Genomic DNA, 23,749 nt, shown 5'->3' on the forward strand with positions numbered 1-23,749 from the left:
TTCCAAACATCTCTTGAGGAGAATTGGCTTATTTCATGCTGAGACACAGGTGTAATCATAATACCGACAGGCATCTTTTCTCTGTAATATCAAATTATTCTGAGACGAGAATCAGAAGGCATAGAGAACACATGCACACATACAGTACCAGCCAAAAGTTTGGACGCAACCAACTCAAGAGTTTTTCTTTATTTTTACTATTTTCTACATTGTAGAATAATAGTGAATTCATCAAAACTATGAAACAACACAGAGTGGGGCAAAAAAGTATTTAGTCAGCCACCAATTGTGCAAGTTCTCCCACTTAAAAAGATGAGAGGCCTGTAATTTTCATCATAGGTACACTTCAACTATGACAATCCAGAAAATCACATTGTAGGATTTTTTATTAATTTATTTGCAAATTATGGTGGAAAATAAGTATTTGGTCAATAACAAAAGTTTATCTCAATAATTTGTTATATACCCTTTGTTGGCAATGACAGAGGTCAAACGTTTTCTGTAAGTCTTCACAAGGTTCACACACACTGTTGCTGGTATTTTGGCCCATTCCTCCATGCAGATCTCCTCTAGAGCAGTGATGTTTTGGTGCTGTTGCTGGGCAACACGGACTTTCAACTCCCTCCAAAGATTTTCTATGGGGTTGAGATCTGGAGACTGGCTAGGCCACTCCAGGACCTTGAAATGCATCTTACGAAGCTTGGTTTCTTCAAACCAAGCTGCTTACCTATTGCAGATTCAGTCTTCCCAGCCTGGTGCAGGTCTACAATTTTGTTTCTGGTGTCCCTTGACAGCTCTTTGGTCTTGGCCATAGTGGAGTTTGGAGTGAGACTGTTTGAGGTTGTGGACAGGTGTCTTTTATACTGATAACAAGTTCAAACAGGTGCCATTAATACAGGTAACGAGTGGAGGACAGAGGAGCCTCTTAAAGAAGAAGCTACAGGTCTGTGAGAGCCAGAAATCTTGCTTGTTTGTAGGTGACCAAATACTTATTTTCCACCATAATTTGCAAATAAATTCATTAAAAATCCTACAATGTGATTTTCTGGATTTGTTTTCCTCATTTTGTCTGTCATAGTTGAAGTGTACCTATGATGAAAATTACAGGCCTCTCTCATCTTTTTAAGTGGGAGAACTTGCACAATTGTTGGCTGACTAAATACTATTTTGCCCCACTGTATGGAATCATGCAGAAACCAAAAAAGTGTTTAACAAAACAAAATATATTTTACATTTTAGATTCTTAAAAGTAGCCAACCTTTGCTTGATGACAGCTTTGCACACTCTTGGCGTTCTCTCAACCAGCTTCATGATGAATTCTGAACACTTGTTGGCTGCTTTTCCTTCACTCTGCAATCCAACTCATCCCAAACCATCTCAATTGGGTTCAGGTCGGGTGATTGTGGAGGCCAGGTCATCTGATGCAGCACTCCATCACTCTCCTTGGTCAAATAGCCTTTACACAACCTGGAAGTGTGTTTTGGGTCATTGTTCTGTTGAAGCCAAAGGGTGGCTACTTTGAAGAATCTCAAACATAAAGTTTTGACGTCTTCACTGGGGGTGACTGTTGGTTGGCAAAATGAAGAGGAATACTACACACGTTTAAGAACATTCTCATGTTATGTGTAAAATACTTATATTTAACTAGGTAAGTCATTTATCAAAAAATTCTTATTTACATTGACGGGCTAGGAACATTGGGTTAACTGCAGAACGACAGCTTTTTACATTGTCAGCTCAGGGATTCGATCTAGCAACCTTTCGGTTACTAGCCTAACACTCCAACCACTAGGCTACCTGCCGCTCCAATACAGTTTCATGTATTAATTTGCTGGGTGAAAATGAATTGAAATGCATTCCAGGTGACCACCTCGTGAAGCTGGTCGAGAGAATGCCAAGAGTGTCATCATGGCAAAGGGTGGTTACTTTGAAGAATCTTAAATATAACATTTTGATGTCTTCACTATTATTCTACAATGTAGAAAATAGTAAAAATAAAGAAAAACACTGGAATGAGTAGATGTGTCCAAACTTTTGACTGGTACTCTACATGCACAACATGTATACACACACACACACGCACACACGCGCACACGCACACACGCACACACACGCAATCACAGACAGACACTGTGTGCTGTTTTTTTTTCAGTTGCCAGGAAACCACATCTCCTGCTTCCTCCTAGTCTGTCTGAAGAAAGTCTTCATGAAAGATCATAACACCACACATACTACCACAGACAGACACACAGACTGGAGGAGTCTGAGAGCAGATAACTGAAACTGGTGTGTAGTTGATACAGCCGTGTGTTTGGTGTGCAGTTTGGCCTAGCGTGTCAGTCAGTTAGGGGCAGGATGGGGTGTCTCCAGTCGTACATTACCAGTATCCTGCTCCTCCTGAGTGGACTCATCCAATGGGGTAAGATGATCTTCAGGTCACCACACACATACCTCCAGTCCTACCCATGGGGGTGCCTGTTGGTTGGCAAAATGAGGAAGAACACTACACACATTTAAGAACATTCTAATGTTATGTGTAAAATGTGATACAGTTTCCTGTATTAATTTGCTGGGTGAAAAAAATATCTGCATAAAGGAACAAAAGGTTGTGCAAATACTCGGTTCTCTTTGGACTTTGCTGATAATTAACAGTTCACAGTATTGAGTTGCATTTTAGAGTCCTTTGGTCAGATGATGGGGGTGGACTGTTGAAATGGCCACAGTTCTATATCAGTGTCAGTATATCATTAAAGCTCCTCTCTTCATAGTTGGTCTACCGATTTAAATGTTTTGAAATACCGTTCGCGTGACAGAAAATGTCTACTTGGAATGAGTCACATAATGTTTTTGATTTGATCAAACAGTGAAAACAATTAAACTAACACAAACCCTGACGATTGAAAATGATTTCTTCCAGATTGCAATGTAACAGCAGTAATTACACCTTTTGATTAGCAGCACAATCAAAGCTCCCCACAGCAGGTGTTAGTCTAAGAGATGGAGCTGTGGCTGTTTTCAAGCCATTACAATTGTCACATGACAGTTGCGATATGAATGCATTATTTATAGCTTGTTGATGAGAGGCAGACAGTGCAGACTGCAACCATTCTAAAAAAGAGAGGTCATATTTGAAGCTAGATATAATTCTCTTTAAGTTTGTCTGAGAATATCATCTTCCTGTATTTACTTACTTATTTATGTTCTCCATCTAGGCGGGGCCAGGGTGCTTGTAGAGGTGCAGTCTGGCCCTCTGCATCGTGTGATTGGCTACCCTATCTCCATCTCCTGCAACGTGAGTGGCTTCTCTAACCCGTCGGCCCAGCAGGACTTCAGATTCTCAGTCTACAAGCCAAAAAACCCCACCCAGGAGATCCAGATCATCAGCACAGATGACAACAACTATGCCATGGCAGTGTACGGTGCCCGCGTCAGGGGGGATGTCATCACTCTGGAGCGCCTGTCAGTGACCTCGGTCCTCTTCCACGTGAAGAGTCTGGAGGATGGGGACGAGGGCGAGTACGAGTGCCACACCCCAAACTCAGAAGTTGTATATGACGGGACGTACAACGCAAAGACCACATTGAAGGGTAATGGGTTTTTTCTTACTTATTCATCTAATTTTACCTAAATGACAATGCCTTCTGTGCCTGCTGTATGTGTATCATTAACAAGCCATTATTTGAAATAACTCTGGACTTATCACGTAGTGATTTGTCTACCAGATATACTTTATCAGTCAATCAGAACCATACTGTAGTGTTGATGTCCATCCCTCAAATCCTGTTTCCATAGTGATTAAGGACACCCTGACCGCCTCCTCCACTGGCCCCGCCTCCTTTAGTCTATCAGAGGGTGACGACCTAACCCTGCAATGTCTCGCCTCCACCAACACTTTCCAGCACACCCACCTGTCCATCACCTGGTATCACCATGGAGACAGGGAGGCCTCGCCCCACCCCATCATCTCTCTGGACCGTGATTTGACGGTGAGTCCGGGTCAGCGGTTTGAGGGTCGGTACCAGAAGGGGCTCATTGTTCTGGACAAGCTGGAGGAGGCCACCTACAGGCTGAAGATGGCCAGGATTGAGCTGTCCGATGCAGGGATGATCTACTGCCATGCCCAGGAGTGGATCCAAGACCCAGACCGAAGCTGGTACCCAATTGCCCAAAAAGACACACAGCCAACCATGTTGGAGGTCAAAGCCATAGGTGAGAAACACCTTAGTGTTTTTTTGCTTCCCATCCTTAGCCTTAGCCCAAATTGTGTTTACACATCCATCAATTATTAGGGTGATTGTTCTGGGTTATGAGGACTTATGGCTCAAGAGGACTTTCACCCATTCACTCTTTTGTCTTATTTCCTATAAGTAAATGCTGAGATGGGGTTTCCTGTGTCTCAGAGGTGATTATGAGTGATGAGTTTCCTGTATGTCTAAGAGATTATTGTGAGTTATTTCCTGTCTCTCTTTCAGTGGTGGCTCCAGACCAGGGCTCTGGTTCTATGGTGGTGAGGATGATCGTGCACAAAACACAGCTTCAGGAGGGGGAGGAGCTATCCTTGCATTGCATTGTGGATACACAGGGCCCAGTGGGTCAGTTCTTCTCAGTGGCCTGGGTCAAGGACAACCAGGAGCTGGCCCAGATTGGGCCCACAGGGGTTCTGTCTGTGGGGCCGGAGTACGGTGGGCGAGAGAGTGGGGGTGAGCTGAGAGCTGTGCGAATGAGGGAGAAGACACACCTGCTCACCCTGCGACCCGTCAGAACCCAGGACCAGGGAGTGTACCACTGCAGGGCCTGGCCACAGGAGAGGGATGGGAACGGGGTCTTCACACAGGGATCCACCCAGGACTCCACCACAGAGACTATCACCATCACAGCTACAGGTGAGTGATCGGACACCAAGCCAATCAGAAGCAAAGCTACAGGTGAGTAAGCAAGTAAGAAGCCAATCCAAGTCAGAGCTACATTTTTACGCTTACATTTTAGTCATTTAGCAGACACTCTGTGATCAGAGACCTGGAGGGGAGTTGCATTGAGATAAGTAGGCGGACAGCCTCTAGTAAAGATGAGGTCAAGCGTATTGACTGCCTTGTGAGTTCGAGGGGATTGGGAAAGGGAGAGGTCAAAAGAGGCAAGGAGGGGAAAGAGAGAGTTGGAAAGAAATTAATCGAAGGCAGATGTCGGGAGGTTGAAGTCTCCAAGTACGAAGATCAGTGAGCCATCGTCAGGACATTAGCTTATCAAGGTGTCAGGCTCCTTGAGGAGCTCTCCAATGGCACCTGGTGGGCGATAGATGACAATAATGTTAAGCTTGAGTGGACCAGTGACAGTGACAGAATGGAATTCAAATGAGGAGATGGACAGGTGAGAGAGGGAGAAAAGAGAAAATCTCCACTTAGGAGAAATGAGTAGACCTGTGACACCACCGCGACGACCAGATGCTGTCGGACTATGAGAGAAAACATAGTCAGATGAAGTCATCAAGCACTGAGTCAGAGCCAGAGCAGTATTGTAGGTGTTTCATCAGCTTTCCATGTGGTTGCTACACCAAGCAACAACAAGGGGTGAGATCCTCAATAAGTTCAGTTTGTGCATTGACCTGGCTCTGAACACAGTTATTACATATGTACAACACACACACGCACTCATCACACACTCATTACACACACACACACACACTCATCACACACACACTTATCACACACTCATCACACACTCAGCACCTTCTTTTTGTCTGTTCTCAGAAAGTGGTTTGGCTGTTGCCATGGAGACCCAACAGGTGAGTGTTGACGAAGGGGATGCACTACAACTCACCTGTAGAGTGAGCGGGGTCAAGGGTCAGCTCTCTGTCACCTGGCAACACAGATCAGCCTCAATGGCAACAGGCCACTTCAGTGATATCATCAGCCTGAGCCGGGTGGGTGTGATGGAACTGGGGGCAGAGTTTGGGAAGCGTAATGTTCGTACAATGCGTCCCATGGCAGACACATTCACCCTGGAGCTGGGTGAGGTCACGCCCTCTGATGCAGGAGCCTATCAGTGCACCGTCTCTGAGTGGACCACGGAAGCCAACGGCAACGGCAAGAAAACTCACAGCCAATCACAGGACTGCAGCGTGGAGGTCCATCATGTGGGTAAGAGCACTTTCTGCATCGTAGTGCTAGAGGCGTCACTACAGGCCCGGGTTCAATCCCAGTCTATGTCACAGCCGGCCACAACCGGGAGACCCATGAAGCGGCGCACAATTGGCCCAGCGTCGTCCGGGATGAGAGAGAGAGGTCATAGCAATGGGAAGTAGGGTTGTTGAGGGTGCTACAGCACCACCTAAAAAAACAGAATAAAAAAACAAATGTGCGCTGGGCCTACTAATCCTGTATTAACAGACCTGTATAACAGTCTGTATTGAGGGCAAAACAGAAAACCTCCACCCTCACCCCAAACTACTTCCTGCGGCTATATGGGAACGGGAGAGGGAGAGATTCAAAGTTCACAAACATAACAGAAAAATGAAAACTAAATATTTGCTTGCCTCGTTGATGTCCATGAATATTTAATTTAACCCAGCACAAATATTTATTCTTCAAAGTCACTGGAGACAGTGTTGGTAAAGATCAACTGAGCAAGAAGCATGAAGTAGGCTATCAGCTCCCACATTATCTATGTAGAGATCAATAACTTTATACTTGATGACTGATCTCTCACGTCAGATAGTTTGATTCAATATTTTTGCAGATGACCATGTTCTCCTTATCCTCACAGCCACTGTTAGAGTTTGGCCCTAAGAGGCCTGATAGTTGTCATCAGTGATATCTCATCATTGTCATCTCAGTGATATCTCATCATTGTCATCAGTGATATCTCATCATTGTCCTTGCAGAGTCTCTGCTGAGTGTGTACCTGAGTAGTCGTGGTGTCCAGGTGACAGTGGGGGGTGAGGTGGAGCTGGTGTGTCGGGTTCAAGGGCCCTCCCTCCCGGTTACTGTAACGTGGAGCCTGCAGCGTGAGGGGCAGTCTGCCCCAGACAACATCCTGACCCTGTCGTACACTGGTGACATCACGTGGAGTGGCGACCAGAGCAACTACCAGTTGAGGGCGACCACCGGGAAGAAGGAAGTGCGTTACTACCTCCGCATCATCAAAGCGAGCCACAAGGAGACTGGGCGCTACCAGTGTGTGATCTCAGCGTTCCTGCTAGGGAGACACAGAAAGCCGTGGAACTCCAACGCTCTGGGTGTGCTGGTCCAGACTCCAGGTAGGTCAGGTCAAAAGCTACAGGTCAACAGGTCAACCTGGGGTTAGAGTTATGGTCTCAGCCTCATCACACTTTCTTTATTTCTCTGTCTTTCTCTCTCTCCCTCTTCCAGAGAGTGTACTCACCTTGTCCTCTAGCTCCTCCCCTCTGGATAAGAGTGTCAAGACAGACATACAGATGGAATGCTCCGTAGCCAAAGCAACCTCTAACTCATCCCGCTTCGCTGTCAGCTGGTTGGCCCAGAAGAACGGGGAGGGGAACAAGACGGTCCTCAGCTCCGACCGTGATGCTGTGATAACGCTAGGGCTGGGATCAGGAACAGAACAGCGAATCAGCATGAGAAGACGTGAGGGGCGGAGCTTTGAGCTGACCATTCGACAGGCCCGTAGCTGGGACAATGGGATGTACTACTGCGTGGTGGAGGAGTGGCTACAGGATCCTCACGGCCAATGGTACAAGCTCCAGCCCTCTTCTGCAGCCATGGAACTCCGCCTACAAGAGACGGGTGAGTTACTCCGATTACTGCAGGTTAGGATATGGACCTGAACTGTACTGATTTGTACTGTACTGATTTGTACTGTACTGATTTGCTGAATTGGCCTGTTTGCCCAAATTGTTTAATTGAATGATTGTTTACGGTCCTTTCCCTACTTTCTCTCTCGTTCTCGCTTTCTTTCTTTCTCTCCCTCACCCTCTCCCTGCTTTCTCTCTCATTCTTCCTTTCTTTCTCCCCCTCACCCTCTCCCTGCTTTCTCTCTCATTCGTCCTTTCTTTCCCCACCCCCCCCCACCCTCTCTCTCTCCCAGTGAGTGACCTCAGTGTGGATAAGACAGAACAGGAGACGGAGGTCAGAGAGGGGGAGGGAGTGGAGCTAACTTGCACTTTGACCTCTGGTGCTTCTGACCCCGCCTCACTCTATGCCCTCACCTGGTTCTACTTGAAGCGTGGCTCCTCCTCCTCTTCCAGAGTTCCTCTCGTGATTCTGGGCCGTGACGGCTTACTGAAGTACCCAGATGACAAGTGGCACCAGGACCAGAAGGGGAGGCTGATCTTCTCCAGGCCCACTCATGGTACCTTTCTGCTGGGTCTGCAGAGAGCTCTTCAGGGTGACAGTGGAGTCTACCAGTGCCAAGTGGACCAGTACAAGCTCAATCATGAGGGCATCTGGGAACAGACTGCTTCAGACCAATCAGGCACAGCTGACCTCACAGTAAAACCAATAGGTAAGTATGATGATTATGATGATGGTAGTCATCTAATTTCCAGCTCAACTCATCTATGTGTCTGTGTGAACGTGTACACTGTGTTTTTGTCTATGATTGTCTGACTGTGTGGACTCTCCCTCTCTCTACCTCTTCCAGAGAGTGTACTCACCTTGTCCTCTAGTCCCTCCCCTCTGGATCAGAGTGTCAACACAGACATACAGATGGAATGCTCCGTCGTCAAGCCAACCGCTAACTCCTCCCGCTTCGCTGTCATCTGGTTGGCTCAGAAGAAGGGGGAGGGGAACCAGACCATCCTTCACTCATACCATGACGCCGTGGTAACGGTAGGCCAAGGTGCGGGATTAGGTGGTGAACAGCGAATCAGCATGAGGAGAAGTGAGGGTCGACGCTTCAAGCTGACCATTCGACAAGCACGTAGCTGGGATAGTGGGATGTACTACTGCGTGGTGGAGGAGTGGCTACAGGATCCTCTTGGTCGATGGTACAAGCTCCAGCCCTCTTCTGCAGCCATGGAACTCCGTATAAACCAGAAAGGTGTGTTATCCGGTCATGGCTAGAAGGGATTTTTTATTTTTTTGCATTTTAGCTAACCCTAACACTTTTCCGAACCTTAACCCAGTTTTCCTAACCTGCTGCTTTAATTCTCCTAACCTGCAGCGTAAGTTCTCCTAACCTGCTACGAAAAGTCAAATCGGACAAAAGCTGTATTTCATCTAGTCAAAACCGAGTTACTCTGAGAACAAGGCAAGGCAATGCTGCATTGGTAGAAGGACATGGATCTGCAATGTATATCACATCTGTAGAGTATCTTGTTGTGCTGCTTTGCAGTTTCTATGACTTTCTCTTCAATTCAATTCAAGGGCCTTTATTGGCATGGGAAACATATGTTAACATTGCCAAAGCAAGTGAAGTAGATAATATACAAAAGTGAAATAAACAATGCAAATGAAGAGTAAACATTACACTCACAGAAGTTCCAAAATACTAAAGACATTACAAATGTCATATTATGTTCATATACAGTGTTGTAACAATGTACAAATATCTGAACCCGCCTCTCTCTCTTTCTGTCTCTCTTTCTGTCCCAGTGACTAATCTCAGTGTTAACCAGACAGATCTGGAGATGGAGGTCAAAGAGGGGGAGGGGGCAGAGTTGACCTGTGCCTTGACCTCAGGTGATCCCGCCTCTCTCTACTCTCTCACCTGGTTCTACATGAGGCGTGGCTCCTCCTCCTCTCCCAGGGTTCCTCTAGTGATTTTGGGCCATGATGGTGTCCTGAAGTACCCTGAGGACCAGGACAACCGAGGGCTCCAGGACCAGAAGGGGAGGCTGATATTCTCCAGTCCCTCTCATGGTACCTTTCTGCTGGGTCTGCAGAGAGCTCTTCAGGGTGACAGTGGAGTCTACCAGTGTCAAGTGGACCAGTACAAGCTCAATCATGGCAACTGGGAATTAATCGCCACCAACCAATCAGGAAAAACCAACCTCACTGTACGACGACCAATAGGTATGATGTCATCACTTATGAGTCCATGACATCAGACTGTACAAATACAACTGAATCAGAATGTGTTGTTTTTATTTCTCACCTTCTTCTGTTTTCTCCTTCCCCAGAAGATGTGTCTGAGGTGCTGTCTGAACAAGGATTCGTCACTGAATCAGTTCTCGGCATCTTCATCCCTCTTGTCTGTATCCTGGCGATTCTTGTCATGGTGCTGTCAATCAAGCTGAAGCGGAAGGGCTCAGCTGGAAACAAGAAACAGGCCAACTCTCTGTGCCTGGAGGTTAACCCACTGAATCCACGCCCAGAAGACTGAGCACAGGGGAGAGGAGAAGTGAAACAGAGAGAGGATGTGTACATCAGTGAGGAGAAGACATGAGGAGAGAAAAGGAGAGGATGTGTAGATGAGAGGAAGAGTACATCAGTGAGGAGAAGACATGAGGAGAGAAAAGGAGAGGATGTGGGATGGGGAGGGATGATAAGAGTGGGAAGGGGGATACGTGAGAGAACAGGAAAGGAGATAGGGGGAGAGGGCAGAATGAGCATTTTTTTGAATGTTATTGTGATTGATTTTTGGATCCAAGCATGTTTTTCACTTGTTTACACAATAGGATTTACAGTTGCACACATTTTCTAGAACTTGAAATGTACATTGGCACGGCTTTAACTTTGAGACAACTTTTTTCAAATGTAGTTTTACATCAGTATTCTCTGATGGCTTAAAGCTCTAGACTCGCTGACTAGCAGTGCTGAAACCTTGGATCATGTCTGATCATTGTTTTTATGAATGAGTTTTTCACAAATATTATATTTATGAATTGTTGAAAGATATTCTGTACTCATTTGTAACAATTTTCCTCAAGAATGAATCAGTTTTATTTCTTAACTTGTTTGAGTTGGGACTGCTTACGAGACTTTTGAAACACTTCTGAAAGAACGCTGAGAAAGACTTTATGATATCACAAACATTTTATATGAAGAGATTAATAAAGCGCTGTTCTCAGACATGTTTCATTTGTAAAGTTGCTGGTGTATTATCTGGTTTGTAATGAATAGAGTATTATCACATGATTGATCTTCTTGGCTTTCCAACTCTGTCAGCATGGGACTGTGTGGAAAACTACCTCTCTGTCTCGTGTGGATGTGAATGTGGTGGGTTATGTCATCTCTCTCCTTGTCATATGTGCAACATATTGGCTGCCCGTTAAACAGGAACTAATTGTGTCTCTACCCTGTAAAGAGGAAGCATCTGTGGTTCTGCTGAGCTCTGAAAGGCCCAGTCATCTCTGGTCTTGCGGTCTGAATGTCATCTATGTAGGTCAGAGCAGTCACACTATGAAGAGAACGGAAACATTCACACACGCACAGTAGTGTATTACCAAGTATACCTTATCGCAAGCTTTTCATCAGGAAATTATCCATCTCTGCTGTGCCTTGGCCATTGGGAAGTGGGCTGTGCATGTATGCGAGACATGACAAAAGTTGTGGTTATGGCTGCCTAGTTATGTATACAATTTGATTTGATTTAATTGAATAAAATTTGATTTGATTTGACTGGTTCTCAGTGAAACAGCTCACTCTAGTGGATACTGTGTGCAGTGGCACAGAGAGTTGCTTTACTGTAATCTGTCTTTATATTAATTTATAATAGTTTGTAATAGTAACACTATTCTACTATTATGATTTATATGTGAATAAAACAATCACATCAGGAATATGGAGCTAAGAGCATCTTAAAAACATTTTGCACTAAACCTGAGAGATGTCTACACATTGCTCGTGATATTGCATGTACCACCCCGAGAGGGATGCTGTGTGTGTGTCTATGTGTTTCAGAGAGTGCTGAGGCTTCTAGCAGATGTTGCTCCTGCACAGTGGAATGCCGGCGGTACAGAACATTGCCTACAGAGGAAGAGTGTCAGCATGGGACTGCTCTCTCTCCTTTCTACCTTCATCTCGCTCTCTATTTCTTTCTCTCTCTGTCCTCTCTGCATTCAGCCTATCAATGTTAAACACAGCCCATCTGTGGGGGAGTTTGGGAGAGAATAGACTCCATCACTTACTGCTCTCGCACCTTTGAGCAAAAGGACTCGGACAACAGGCTCCTACATTACAAGAGATGTTCCTGGCAAATCAACTGAGGGTGTACCAGCTGTGGACAGTCTGTAAAAAAAACGGGGTCACAGTGTAAGGGAAAACAGTACGGTGTACAGTCTATAAAAGACAATGTAGAGTAGAAATGTATGATAAGAAGCTGTGAATAGATTGTCAAGTGTTGAGAGGTGAGAATGTACATTATAAACTGGGTGGTTCGAGCCCTGAATGCTGATTGGCTGACAGCTGTAAATCAAACCGTGTACCAGGGGTATGACAAAGCGTATTTTTACTGCTATGATTACATTGGTAACCAGTTCATAATATCAATAAGGCACTTCAGAGGTTTGTGATATATGGCCAATATTCCACGGCTAAGGGCTGTGTCCAGGCACTCCATGTTGTGTCGTGCTGAAGAAAAGCCCTTAGCCGTGGTATATTGGCCATATACCACACCTCCCCTGGCCTTATTGCTTAAATTGAACACACAATCTTCAACCTACAGATACATGTTCTGGCTCTACAGTAGGTGTGTGTGTCTGGATCTTGTTAAATCCCCCCCATCGGTCCACAGCGCAGTGGAATACCAAGGGGAGATTCTTCAAAAGAAAAACACTCTTAACTCTCCCTTTCAACACTTCTGCCCACTCACGTTGCTATGGCAGCGCTGACAGTGCAAACAATGCACAAACCGTTTTCAGAGTTCGTCGTGTCATTGTGTGTGTGTGTGTGTGTGTGTGTGTGTGTGTGTGTGTGTGTGTGTGTGTGTGTGTGTGTGTGTGTGTGTGTGTGTGTGTGTGTGTGTGTGTGTGTGTGTGTGTGTGTGTGTGTGTGTGTGTGTGTGTGTGTGTGTGTGTGTGCGTGTATGTGTGTGCGTGTTCATCCAGAATCCTCTGGATGCTTTCTCTTCACTCACTGAGTGTCAGGGCTGATCAAACTCTATTAATTTGTTCCTGTGTGGAAGATAGAGGAGATGAATCAGTATATAACGAGCAAATTGGTTGTATTTATTTAACAGAGCAGATGAAAATTGGATCCAGTTGTATTTACATAATATACAAATGTAGAAAAAATATGAAGAAATTATTAGCTTGCAAAAAGAATACACTTGGTTGACATAAAAGCACACCAGGCCAAAGCAATACTAGACTCTATCAATTCCAGGAAACAGACAGAACACCTCAAATTAATCGACAATGCATTGACACGCAACAGAAATTATTCATCCAAAAATAGATAAAAAAACTATTATTTTTATTGTTAAACCTGACTGTATAAAGTTATAGTGTTAACCAGCTAGCTAGAGGGGACAAGTCAGCTGGTCCTGCTGTTGGACGTACCACGTGCTGACGTATCACCACCATAAAAATCCTGCATTTGGGAAGAAAATATAGAGCATTTGAGCATCAATCTCTCATTTTGGGATGCACACAAAAACACACACACTTTCAAGCAACACCAACTAGTAGTAGTTTGAGTAGCGTGCAGCATTAAATGTAGGAGTTAGGTTTGAGCGACTGTTGATCTATATTTGATCTATAAATCAAATCAAATCAAATTGTATTTGTCACATACACATGGTTAGCAGATGTTAATGCGAGTGTAGCGAAATGCTTGTGCTTCTAGTTCCGACAATGCAGTAATAACCAACAAGTAATCTAACCTAACAATTCCACAACTACTACCTTATACACACAAGTGTAAAGGGATAAAGAATATGTACATAAAGATATATGAATGAGTGATGGTACAGAACGGCATAGGCAAGATGCAGTAGATGGTATAGAGTACAGTATATACATATGAGATGAGTAATGTAGGGTATATAAACATAAAGTGGCATAGTTTAAAGTGGCTAGTGATACATTTATTACATAAAGATGGCAAGATGCAGTAGATGATATAGAGTACAGTATATACATATACATATGAGATGAGTAATGTAGGGTATGTAAACATTATATTAAGTGGCATTGTTTAAAGTGGCTAGTGGTAAATTTTTACATAATTTCCATCAATTCCCATTATTAAAGTGGCTGGAGTTGAGTCAGTATGTTGGCAGCGTCCGCTAAATGTTAGTGGTGGCTGTTTAACAGTCTGATGGCCTTGAGATAGAAGCTGTTTTTCAGTCTCTCGGTACCTGCTTTGATGCACCTGTACTGACCTCGCCTTCTGGATGATAGCGGGGTGAACAGGCAGTGGCTTGGGTGGTTGTTGTCCTTGATGATCTTTATGGCCTTCCTGTGACATCGGGTGGTGTAGGTGTCCTGGAGGGCAGGTAGTTTGCCCCCGGTGATGCGTTGTGCAGACCTCACTACCCTCTGGAGAGCCTTACGGTTGTGGGCGGAGCAGTTGCCGTACCAGGCGGTGATACAGCCCGACAGGATGCTCTCGATTGTGCATCTGTAGAAGTTTGTGAGTGCTTTTGGTGACAAGACGAATTTCTTCAGCCTCCTGAGGATGAAGAGGCGCTGCTGCGCCTTCTTCACAACGCTGTCTGTGTGGGTGGACCAATTCAGTTTGTCCGTGATGTGTACACCGAGGAACTTAAAACTTTCCACCTTCTCCATTACTGTCCCGTCGATGTGGATAGGAGGGTGCTCCCTCTGCTGTTTCCTGAAGTCCACAATCATCTCCTTTGTTTTGTTGACGTTGAGTGTGAGGTTATTTTCCTGACCCCACACTCCGAGGGCCCTCACCTCCTCCCTGTAGGCCATCTCGTCGTTGTTGGTAATCAAGCCTACCACTGTAGTATCATCCGCAAACTTGATGATTGAGTTGGAGGCGTGCATGGCCATGCAGTCGTGGGTGTACAGGGAGTACAGGAGAGGGCTCAGAACGCACCCTTGTGGGGCCCCACTGTTGAGGATCAGCGGGGTGGAGATGTTGTTACCTACCCTCACCACCTGGGGGCGGCCCGTCAGGAAGTCCAGGACCCAGCTGCACAGGGTGGGGTCGAGACCCAGGGTCTCGAGCTTGATGACGAGTTTGGAGGGTACTATGGTGTTAAATGCTGAGCTGTAGTCGATGAACAGCATTCTCACATAGGTATTCCTCTTGTCCAGATGGGTTAGGGCAGTGTGCAGTGTGGTTGCGATTGCGTCGTCTGCGGACCTATTGGGTCGGTAAGCAAATTGGAGTGGGTCTAGCGTGTCCGGTAGGGTGGAGGTGATATGGTCCTTGACTAGTCTCTCAAAGCACTTCATGATGACGGAAGTGAGGGCTACGGGGCGGTAGTCGTTTAGCTCAGTTACCTTAGCTTTCTTGGGAACAGGAACAATGGTGGCCCTCTTGAAGCATGAGGGAACAGCAGACTGGGATAAGGATTGATTGAATATGTCCGTAAACACATCAGCCAGCTGGTCTGCGCATGCTCTGAGGACGCGGCTGGGAATGCCGTCTGGGCCTGCAGCCTTGCGAGGGTTAACACGTTTAAATGTTTTACTCACCTCGGCTGCAGTGAAGGAGAGCCCGCAGGTTTTGGTAGCGGGCCGTGTCAGTGGCACTGTATTGTCCTCAAAGCGAGCAAAAAAGTTATTTAGCCTGTCTGGGAGCAAGACATCCTGGTCCGCGACGGGGCAGGTTTTCTTTTTGTAATCCGTGATTGACTGTAGACCCTGCCACATACCTCTTGTGTCTGAGCTGTTGAATTGCGACTCAATTTTGTCTCTATACTGGGACTTAGCTTGTTTGATTGCCTTGCGGAGAGAATAGCTACACTGTTTGTATTCGGTCATGTTTTCGGTCACCTTGCCCTGGTTAAAAGCAGTGGTTCGCGCTTTCAGTTTCACGCGAATGCTGCCGTCAATCCACGGTTTCTGGTTTGGGAATGTTTTAATCGTTGCTGTGGGTACGACATCGTCAATGCACTTTCTAATGAACTCGCTCACCGAATCAGCGTATTCGTCAATATTGTTGTTGGACGCAATGCGGAACATATTCCAATCCGCGTTATCGAAGCAGTCTTGAAGCGTGGAATCAGATTGGTCAGACCAGCGTTGAACAGACCTGAGCGAGGGAGCTTGTTGTTTTAGTTTCTGTTTGTAGGCTGGAAGCAACAAAATGGAGTCGTGGTCAGCTTTTCCGAAAGGAGGGCGGGGGAGGGCCTTATATGCGTCGCGGAAGTTAGTATAACAATGATCCAAGGTTTTACCAGCCCTGGTAGCACAATCGATATGCTGATAGAATTTAGGGAGTTTTGTTTTCAGATTAGCCTTGTTAAAAATCCCCAGCTACGATGAATGCAGCCTCAGGGTGTGTGGTTTCCAGTTTACAAAGAGTCAGATAAAGTTCGTTCAGGGCCATCGATGTGTCTGCTTGGGGGGGAATATATACGGCTGTGATTATAATCGAAGAGAATTCCCTTGGTAGATAATGCGGTCGACATTTGATTGTGAGGAATTCTAGATCAGGTGAACAGAATGACTTGAGTTCCTGTATGTTGTTATGATCACACCACGTCTCGTTAATCATAAGGCATACACCACCGCCACTCTTCTTACCAGAAAGATGTATGTTTCTGTCGGCGCGATGCGTGAAGAAACCAGCTGGCTGCACCGACTCTGTTAGCGTCTCTTGAGTTAGCCATGTTTCCGTGAAGCAGAGAACGTTACAATCTTTGATGTCTCTCTGGAATGTTATCCTTGCTCGGATTTCATCAACCTTATTGTCAAGAGACTGGACATTGGCGAGTAGTATGCTAGGGAGTGGAGCGCGATGTGCCCGTCTCCGAAGCCTGACCAGGAGACCGCTACGTTTGCCCTTTTTACGGCGTCGCATAGGGTCGCCGGCTGGGATCAGATCCATTGTATTGGGTGGAAGGCAAAACACTGGATCCGTTTCATATTCCTGGTTGTAACGGTGGTGAGTTGACGTTGCTCTTATATTCAGTAGTTCCTCCCGACTGTATGTAATGAAACCTAAGATTACCTGGGGTACCAATGTAAGGAATAACACATAAAAAAACAAAATACTGCATATTTTCCAAGGAACGCGAAGCGAGGCGGCCATCTCGGTCGGCGCCGGAAGTTAGCCTGTTTATAGCCCGTTTATGTTCGGTGATTCCCTCCCTCTCTCCGTCTCTCGATCAGCTTCTCTCTCTCATTACTTCTTTTCCATCTCCCTCTTTAACTTTCTGGAATCCATCTATCTAACACACAGACTACGCTCAGGACTGTGCAGTCTGTCAGTCTCTCTCTCTCTCTCTCTCTCAGTCCTGACGTTGATCCCCAGAGACACTGCCTGCTGCTAGAGGAAGCTGAAAAGCCCAAAACAAAAACATACTAAATGGTGCAATAGGAAGTAATAGTCTGTACTCTTCACTGACAAGGGAGCTCTAAGGAACTCTGTCCATCAATGGGACTAAATAGGACATTTTATTGGGGCAAGACTTGCCTAGTTAAGTAAAGATTACATTTTTTGTTTGTTTAAAACAAGTTGAATGTAGCGAATGGCTATTGTATTAAATACTGAAGTCAGCTGATACTGACTAATTAAAATAAAGTAAATATAAATTATAGAAGTAAATTATAGAAAATGTGTAGTATTTCCTGTCTTGTGACAACCCACTGTTTGTGAAAAGACAGGAAACATTCAGTTTCTCACCTTTGCTGTTGCATCACTGCCTGAAGGCTAGCTTGTGTGCCTGCTATCCTTCCTGCCATCCTGCCTGCTATCCTGTATGACTGCCATCCTGCCTGCTATCCTGCATGACTGCCATCCTGCCTGCCTGCCATCTTGCCTGCCTGCCATCCTGCCCACCTGCAGTCCCGCCTGCCTGCTATCCTGTCTGCCTGCCATCCTGCCTGCATGCCATCCTGCCTACCTTCTATCCTGCCATCCTGCCTGCCTACCATCTTTCCTGCCTGCCATCCTGCCTTCCTGCCATCCTGCCTGCCTACCATCTTTCCTGCCTGCCATCCTGCTTTCCTGCCATCCTGCCTGCCTGCCATCCTGCCTACCTTCTATCCTGCCATCCTGCCTGCCTACCATCTTTCCTGCCTGCCATCCTGCTTTCCTGCCATCCTGCCTGCCTGCCATCCTGCCTGCCTACCATCCTGCCATCCTGCCTGCTTGGCATACTGCCATCATTGCCTGCAAACCATCCTGCCTACTTGCCTGCATGCCATCCTGTCTGCCTACCACCCCGCCTTCCTGCCTGCCTGCCTGCCTGCCTACCATCCTGCCTGCCTGCCTGCCTGCCTGCCTGCATGCCTACCATCCTGCCTGCCTTCCTGCCTGCCTGCCTGCCTGCCTTCCTGCCTGCCTACCTGCCTGCCTGCCTGCCTACCATCCTGCCTGCCTGCCTGCCTTCCTTTCTGCATACCATCCTGCCTTCCTGCCTGCCTACCATCCTGCATTCTTGCCTGCCTACCATCCTGCCTGCCTACCATCCTGCCTGCCTGCCTGCCAACCATCCTGCCTGCCTACCATCCTGCCTTCCTGCCTACCATCCTGCCTTCCTGCCTGCCTACCATCCTGCCTGCCTACCATCCTGCCTGCCTGCCTACCATCCTGCCTTCCTGCCTGCCTACCATCCTGCCTTCCTGCCTGCCTGCCTACCATCCTGCCTGTCTACCATCCTGCCTGCCTACCATCCTGCCTTCCTGCCTGCCTACCATCCTGCCTACTATCCTGCCTAACTACCATCCTGCCTTCCTGCCTGCCTGCCATCCTGCCTGCCTGCCTACCATCCTACCATCCTGCCTGCCTACCATCCTGCCTTCCTGCCTGCCTACCATCCTGCCTACTATCCTGCCTAACTACCATCCTGCCTTCCTGCCTGCCTGCCATCCTGCCTGCCTGCCTACCATCCTGCCTGCCTACCATCCTGCCTGCCTCCATACCACCCTGCCTGCCTACCATCCTTCCTGCCTACCATCCTGCCTGCCTGACTGCCTACCATCCTGCCTGCCTACCATCCTGCCTGCCTACCATCCTGCCTGCCTACCATCCTGCCTTCCTGCCTCCCTACTATCCTGCCTGCCTACCATCCTGCCTTCCTGCCTGTCTACCATCCTGCCTTCCTGCCTCCAACCATCCTGCCTGCCTACCATCCTACCATCCTGCCTCCCTACCATCCTGCCTTCCTGCCTCCCTACCATCCTGCCTGCCTACCATCCTGCCTTCCTGCCTGTCTACCATCCTGCCTTCCTGCCTCCCTACCATCCTGCCTCCCTACCATCCTGCCTTCCTGCCTGCCTACCATCCTGACTTCCTGCCTCCCTACCATCCTGCCTGCTTACCATCCTGCCTTCCTGCCTGCCTAACATCCTGCCTTCCTGCCTGCCTACCATCCTGCCTTCCTGCCTGCCTACCATCCTGCCTTCCTGCCTCCCTACCATCCTGCCTCCCTACCATCCTGCCTTCCTGCCTCCCTACCATCCTGCCTGCCTACCATCCTGCCTGCCTACCATCCTGCCTTCCTGGCTGCCTACCATCCTGCCTGCCTACTATCCTGCCTGCCTGCCTGCCTACCATCCTGCCTTCCTGCCTGCCTACCATCCTGCTTTTCTGCCTGCCTACCACCCTGTCTGCCTGCCTGCCTACCATCCTGCCTGCCTACCATCCTGCCTTCCTGCCTGCCTACCATCCTGCCTTCCATCCTACCATCCTGCCTTCCTGCCTGCCTACCATCCTGCCTACCATCCTGCCTTCCTGCCTGTCTACCATCCTGCCTGCCTACCATCCTGCCCTCCTGCCATACTACCATCCTGCCTGCCTACCATCCTGCCTTCCTGCCATACTACCATCCTGCCTGCCTACCATCCTGCCTGCCTACCATCCTGCCTGCCTACCATCCTGCCTGCCTGCCATCCTGCCTGCCTGCCCTCCTGCCTGTCTACCATCCTGCCTGCCTACCATCCTGCCTGCCTACCATCCTGCAGGCCTACCATCCTGCCTTCGTACCATCCTGCCTCCCTACCATCCTGCCTGCCTACCATCCTGCCTGCCTACCATCCTGCCTTCCTGCCTCCCTCCCTACCATCCTGCCTGCCTACCATCCTGCCTGCCTACCATCCTGCCTGCCTACCATCCTCCCTTCCTGCCTGCCTACCATCCTGCCTGCCTACCATCCTGCCTGCCTACAATCCTGCCTTCCTGCCTCCCTACCTTCCTGCCTGCCTACCATCCTGCCTGCCTACCATCCTGCCTGCCTACCATCCTGCCTGCCTACCATCCTGCCTGAATGCCTGCCTACCATCCTGCCTGCCTACCATCCTGCCTGCCATCCTGCCTCCCTGCCATCCTGCCTGCCTGCCTGCCTACCATCCTGCCTGCCTACCATCCTTTCTGCCTACCATCCTGCCTACCATCCTGCCTACCATCCTGCCTGCCTACCATCCTGCCTGCCTACCATCCTGCCTCCCTACCATCCTGCCTGCCTACCATCCTGCCTGCCTACCATCCTGCCTGCCTACCATCCTGTCTGCCTACCATCCTGCCTCCCTACCATCCTGCCTCCCTACCATCCTGCCTGCCTACCATCCTGCCTTTCTACCATCCTGCCTGCCTACCATCCTGCCTGCCTACCATCCTGCCTGACTGCATCTGTATGAGCTGGGTTTTTGTTGTTGCCACTTCTGTAATAGTTTTTGAAAGACCACTGAGAGAGAAACACAAATATGGATTTTAATGAAAAATTCTAAATTCCATCTGACTTCATAAAGCCCTGTACTGCTGCATGCGTGGGAATAGAATTAGACGTGTGATCTTTATTGTAAATGCGGTGTGTAATTTAGTTTGTGCCAGGAGTTGCATGAATAAAACAACAAATCTCAAACCAGATTAACTTGATAAACTGCACTCTCTCTTTTCACAAACACAAGGAACATGCATGTGAAACCTCACCCATTCCTACTTCTCTCTAGTCATGCAGTCTCTTCTGCTTTATCCTTTTCTAGGATCCTCCTTTCGTCCAGTCATTGGACAGGTGCCATGTTTTGGTGTTTTCATTTACTCATACTGTATGCCTGTAAGTAATGTTAGCCTCCTTTGCAGTACAGTGTCCACATTTCTAATGGTTTTCTTTTTGTGTTTTCTATTCTCCACTGACCACTTTGCTAAACAAGTAAGTCTCTAGCTGTCTCCGTTCTGTATGCACACGACACAGAATCTACATTTTAAGGACAAACACCGTCTGGTCTCACAGGCTTAACAGCATAAACAACATGCTGTTGATGCTTGTATGTGACTGCTAGAGAGCATTCTGGGAACACACACACACGGACGCACGCAGGCACGCACACGCGCACACACACACACACACACACACACACACACACACACACACACACACACACACACACACACACTAGCATAACTGTTATCATTCCCTGCAGAATTATTCAGTGTCTCTTTAATAAATTATTGGGCGTCCCTATCAAACAAATACCAGTGACAGCAACATAGAACCAGTACATATCTTAATTTGAGCCAGTTTGCAACTGCATGAAAATAATCCCGCAGTAATGGGAAATGTGAATTATTATGTGGATTATAATGAATGGACATTATTGTAGAGGAAAATCAAGTCTGAAATTTCCAAATGGAAATTACAAACTTCCGAAACCTTTTTATACCTCACATATAATTCCTTGCAGGAAAGTTCTCCTGCAACAGGATGATCAAATTAAGATCCTACATCTTTATGAATAACTGATGAGGCAACATACGCTACTAATGCACTGGGACTAAGACGTGTCTCTCATTGGCTCAGAGACGCGCATGCCGGGGAACAGATGACAACTCGCTGTGGACCGGGGTGACACAAACATCACCAAGGCAACACAACTCTGCAACCAGCTCTGACTTTTGGCAGTTGGACTGCTGGACTTTCTGTTTGGCAGAACTATGTGGTGATTCCAGACTGAATTCTAGTTTGATGGCAATGAGAGAGCAGCAGTTAAGCTGGTTCTGTTTGTTTGCATGCTGTTCGGCGTATCCGATGTTGGATTTGACAAGGTTTCCATCTGCCTCAGCTCCGGGATCAGAGGAAGGGAAAATGTCATCCGGACCCAAAAACATTAGCTCAGTCAGTTTTATCTCCCAATACAAGTGCCAATACAGACCAACCCGTATCAGAGAATTAGATCAGTCACTCTCAGCGACGGCAGACCCTAATCTATCAACACATCATCCAACACCTCTTACAGACTAAACTCACATCTGACAGTCCATCAGTTTGGCCCTAAATGGTTTTTCTCTCGTGAGAGAAGAGGGGGACCAACAGAGAGGAGAAAAATGTCACAGTCAATGTGTCATTACCCACACTGCACCCTGTTGGTGCTCTTCATCATTTGTGAGAGAGGGGAAAAGGAGAGGAGAGGAGAGGAGAGGAGAGGAGAGGAGAGGAGAGGAGAGGAGAGGAGAGGAGAGGAGAGGAGAGGAGAGGAGAGGAGAGGAGAGGAGAGGAGAGGAAATGACAGTGGTGCCTAATGTCTATAGTGCATTCTTTTCTTACTGCGGATGGGTAAAAACAGCAAGCCACTTCTCACAATGTCTGTCTGTCTTTCTACATGTTTGTGTACAGCTTGTCTGTGTGTATCTGTGTGCTTTTATCTGTGCTCCTCCTCATATTCATCTCTATCTGTCTGTGCCGACTCCTGCCACCTCTCTACAGTATCTGCATGTTAGTATGCTTGTTTTTCCCTGACTGTTGTCTATTCTCTGTGTACAGCTCTATCTCCATGTCGACCTTCTCTTCTATGTGTGTGTCTCTGTGTGCCTCTTTCTTTTACATGTCAGTTTGTATGTCCACTTTCTCCCCCCACTCTCTATTCATGTGAGGAAAAGTACGCATCTCTGTAAAACATGTTTCGCCACATAAGCTCCTGACTTTGTGAGTCAGCACCATCACATGTCAGCCCTTCCAGAGGAAATGTGACACTTATTTTCCTCCTGTATCCACGAGCCCTCAGAATTACCATAGTAGCTGATGATGGACAGTGATGAGTGAAATGTGCAATGAACTTTTCTTCTTCAGATTTTCGATGCCAGCTGCTGTGGCTCACTGTGCTTGACTGCTGCGACCTGAAGTCACCTCCCGCAGTAAACGAATAAAACTACAAGCCAAGAAACAAATGAAATTAGATCCAACCATCACACAAAGAGAGAGGCTGTCATTTTCCTCCCACTTTGCCTCCACACATGTACCTGGCTGTGAGACACAGTCATGAGGACCTCTCACTTCGACACTATCTCAGCCTGCCTCTCCAAGCAGCACATGATGTTCTCTCTGTGTGTCTCGGCCTTCTTGTGGCTGGGCTGTCAGTGGCCTTGGTTCAACACTAGTAACGTGTGAGTTTTGGCAGCTGCCCGAGGTAGAGAGCTGATGTCTTCATTAGCATAGTTTAGCTGCTGTCAACCCTCCTCTCTGTCACCATGCAGCTCAGCCAGACAGACGCGCCACCACACTCATCAACTCCCATCATCCTTGCAGTGTAAGTGTGTGTGTGTGTGTGTGTGTGTGTGTGTGTGTGTGTGTGTGTGTGTGTGTGTGTGTGTGTGTGTGTGTGTGTGTGTGTGTGTGTGTGTGTGTGTGTGTGTGTGTGTGTGTGTGTGTGTGTGTGTGTGTGTGAGAGAGACACGCTCGCTAAACCCCGTCTCACTAACACATGTTTCTGGATCTCTCACTACCCCAGTCCCTGATATGATGCTCACACACACACACACAC

At 47.4% G+C, this 23,749-nt stretch overlaps 1 protein-coding gene across 2 annotated transcripts; it reads left to right on the forward strand.

Moving 5' to 3' along the window:
- The first annotated feature begins 2,098 nt into the window (after nucleotides 1-2,098).
- LOC129821004 (immunoglobulin superfamily member 3) lies at nucleotides 2,099-10,989 on the forward strand. Of its 2 annotated transcripts, none has more exons than XM_055878201.1 (11): nucleotides 2,099-2,419; nucleotides 3,213-3,587; nucleotides 3,793-4,209; nucleotides 4,473-4,883; nucleotides 5,745-6,134; nucleotides 6,878-7,252; nucleotides 7,365-7,757; nucleotides 8,059-8,475; nucleotides 8,614-9,012; nucleotides 9,567-9,986; nucleotides 10,094-10,989. In XM_055878201.1, the coding sequence occupies exons 1-11, from the start codon at nucleotides 2,356-2,358 to the stop codon at nucleotides 10,294-10,296; spliced, it is 3,864 nt and encodes a 1,287-aa protein (XP_055734176.1). In that variant the 5' UTR covers nucleotides 2,099-2,355; the 3' UTR covers nucleotides 10,297-10,989. The 2 variants fall into 2 exon arrangements, with proteins under 2 accessions (XP_055734176.1, XP_055734177.1); XM_055878202.1 differs by having other exon boundaries at nucleotides 10,097-10,989.
- The last annotated feature ends 12,760 nt before the right edge of the window (nucleotides 10,990-23,749 follow it).

Source organism: Salvelinus fontinalis, chromosome 23 (genome assembly GCF_029448725.1).
Source record: "Salvelinus fontinalis isolate EN_2023a chromosome 23, ASM2944872v1, whole genome shotgun sequence".
NCBI classification, from domain to species: Eukaryota; Metazoa; Chordata; class Actinopteri; order Salmoniformes; family Salmonidae; genus Salvelinus; species Salvelinus fontinalis.

Coding starts and splice junctions, on each gene's coding strand:
- LOC129821004 (XM_055878201.1), top strand. CDS start 2,356: ATGGGGTGTCTCCAGTCGTACATTACCAGTATCCTGCTCCTCCTGAGT. Junction 4,884..5,744: donor TATCACCATCACAGCTACAG/GTGAGTGATCGG, acceptor GTCTGTTCTCAG/AAAGTGGTTTGGCTGTTGCC. Junction 6,135..6,877: donor CGTGGAGGTCCATCATGTGG/GTAAGAGCACTT, acceptor TTGTCCTTGCAG/AGTCTCTGCTGAGTGTGTAC.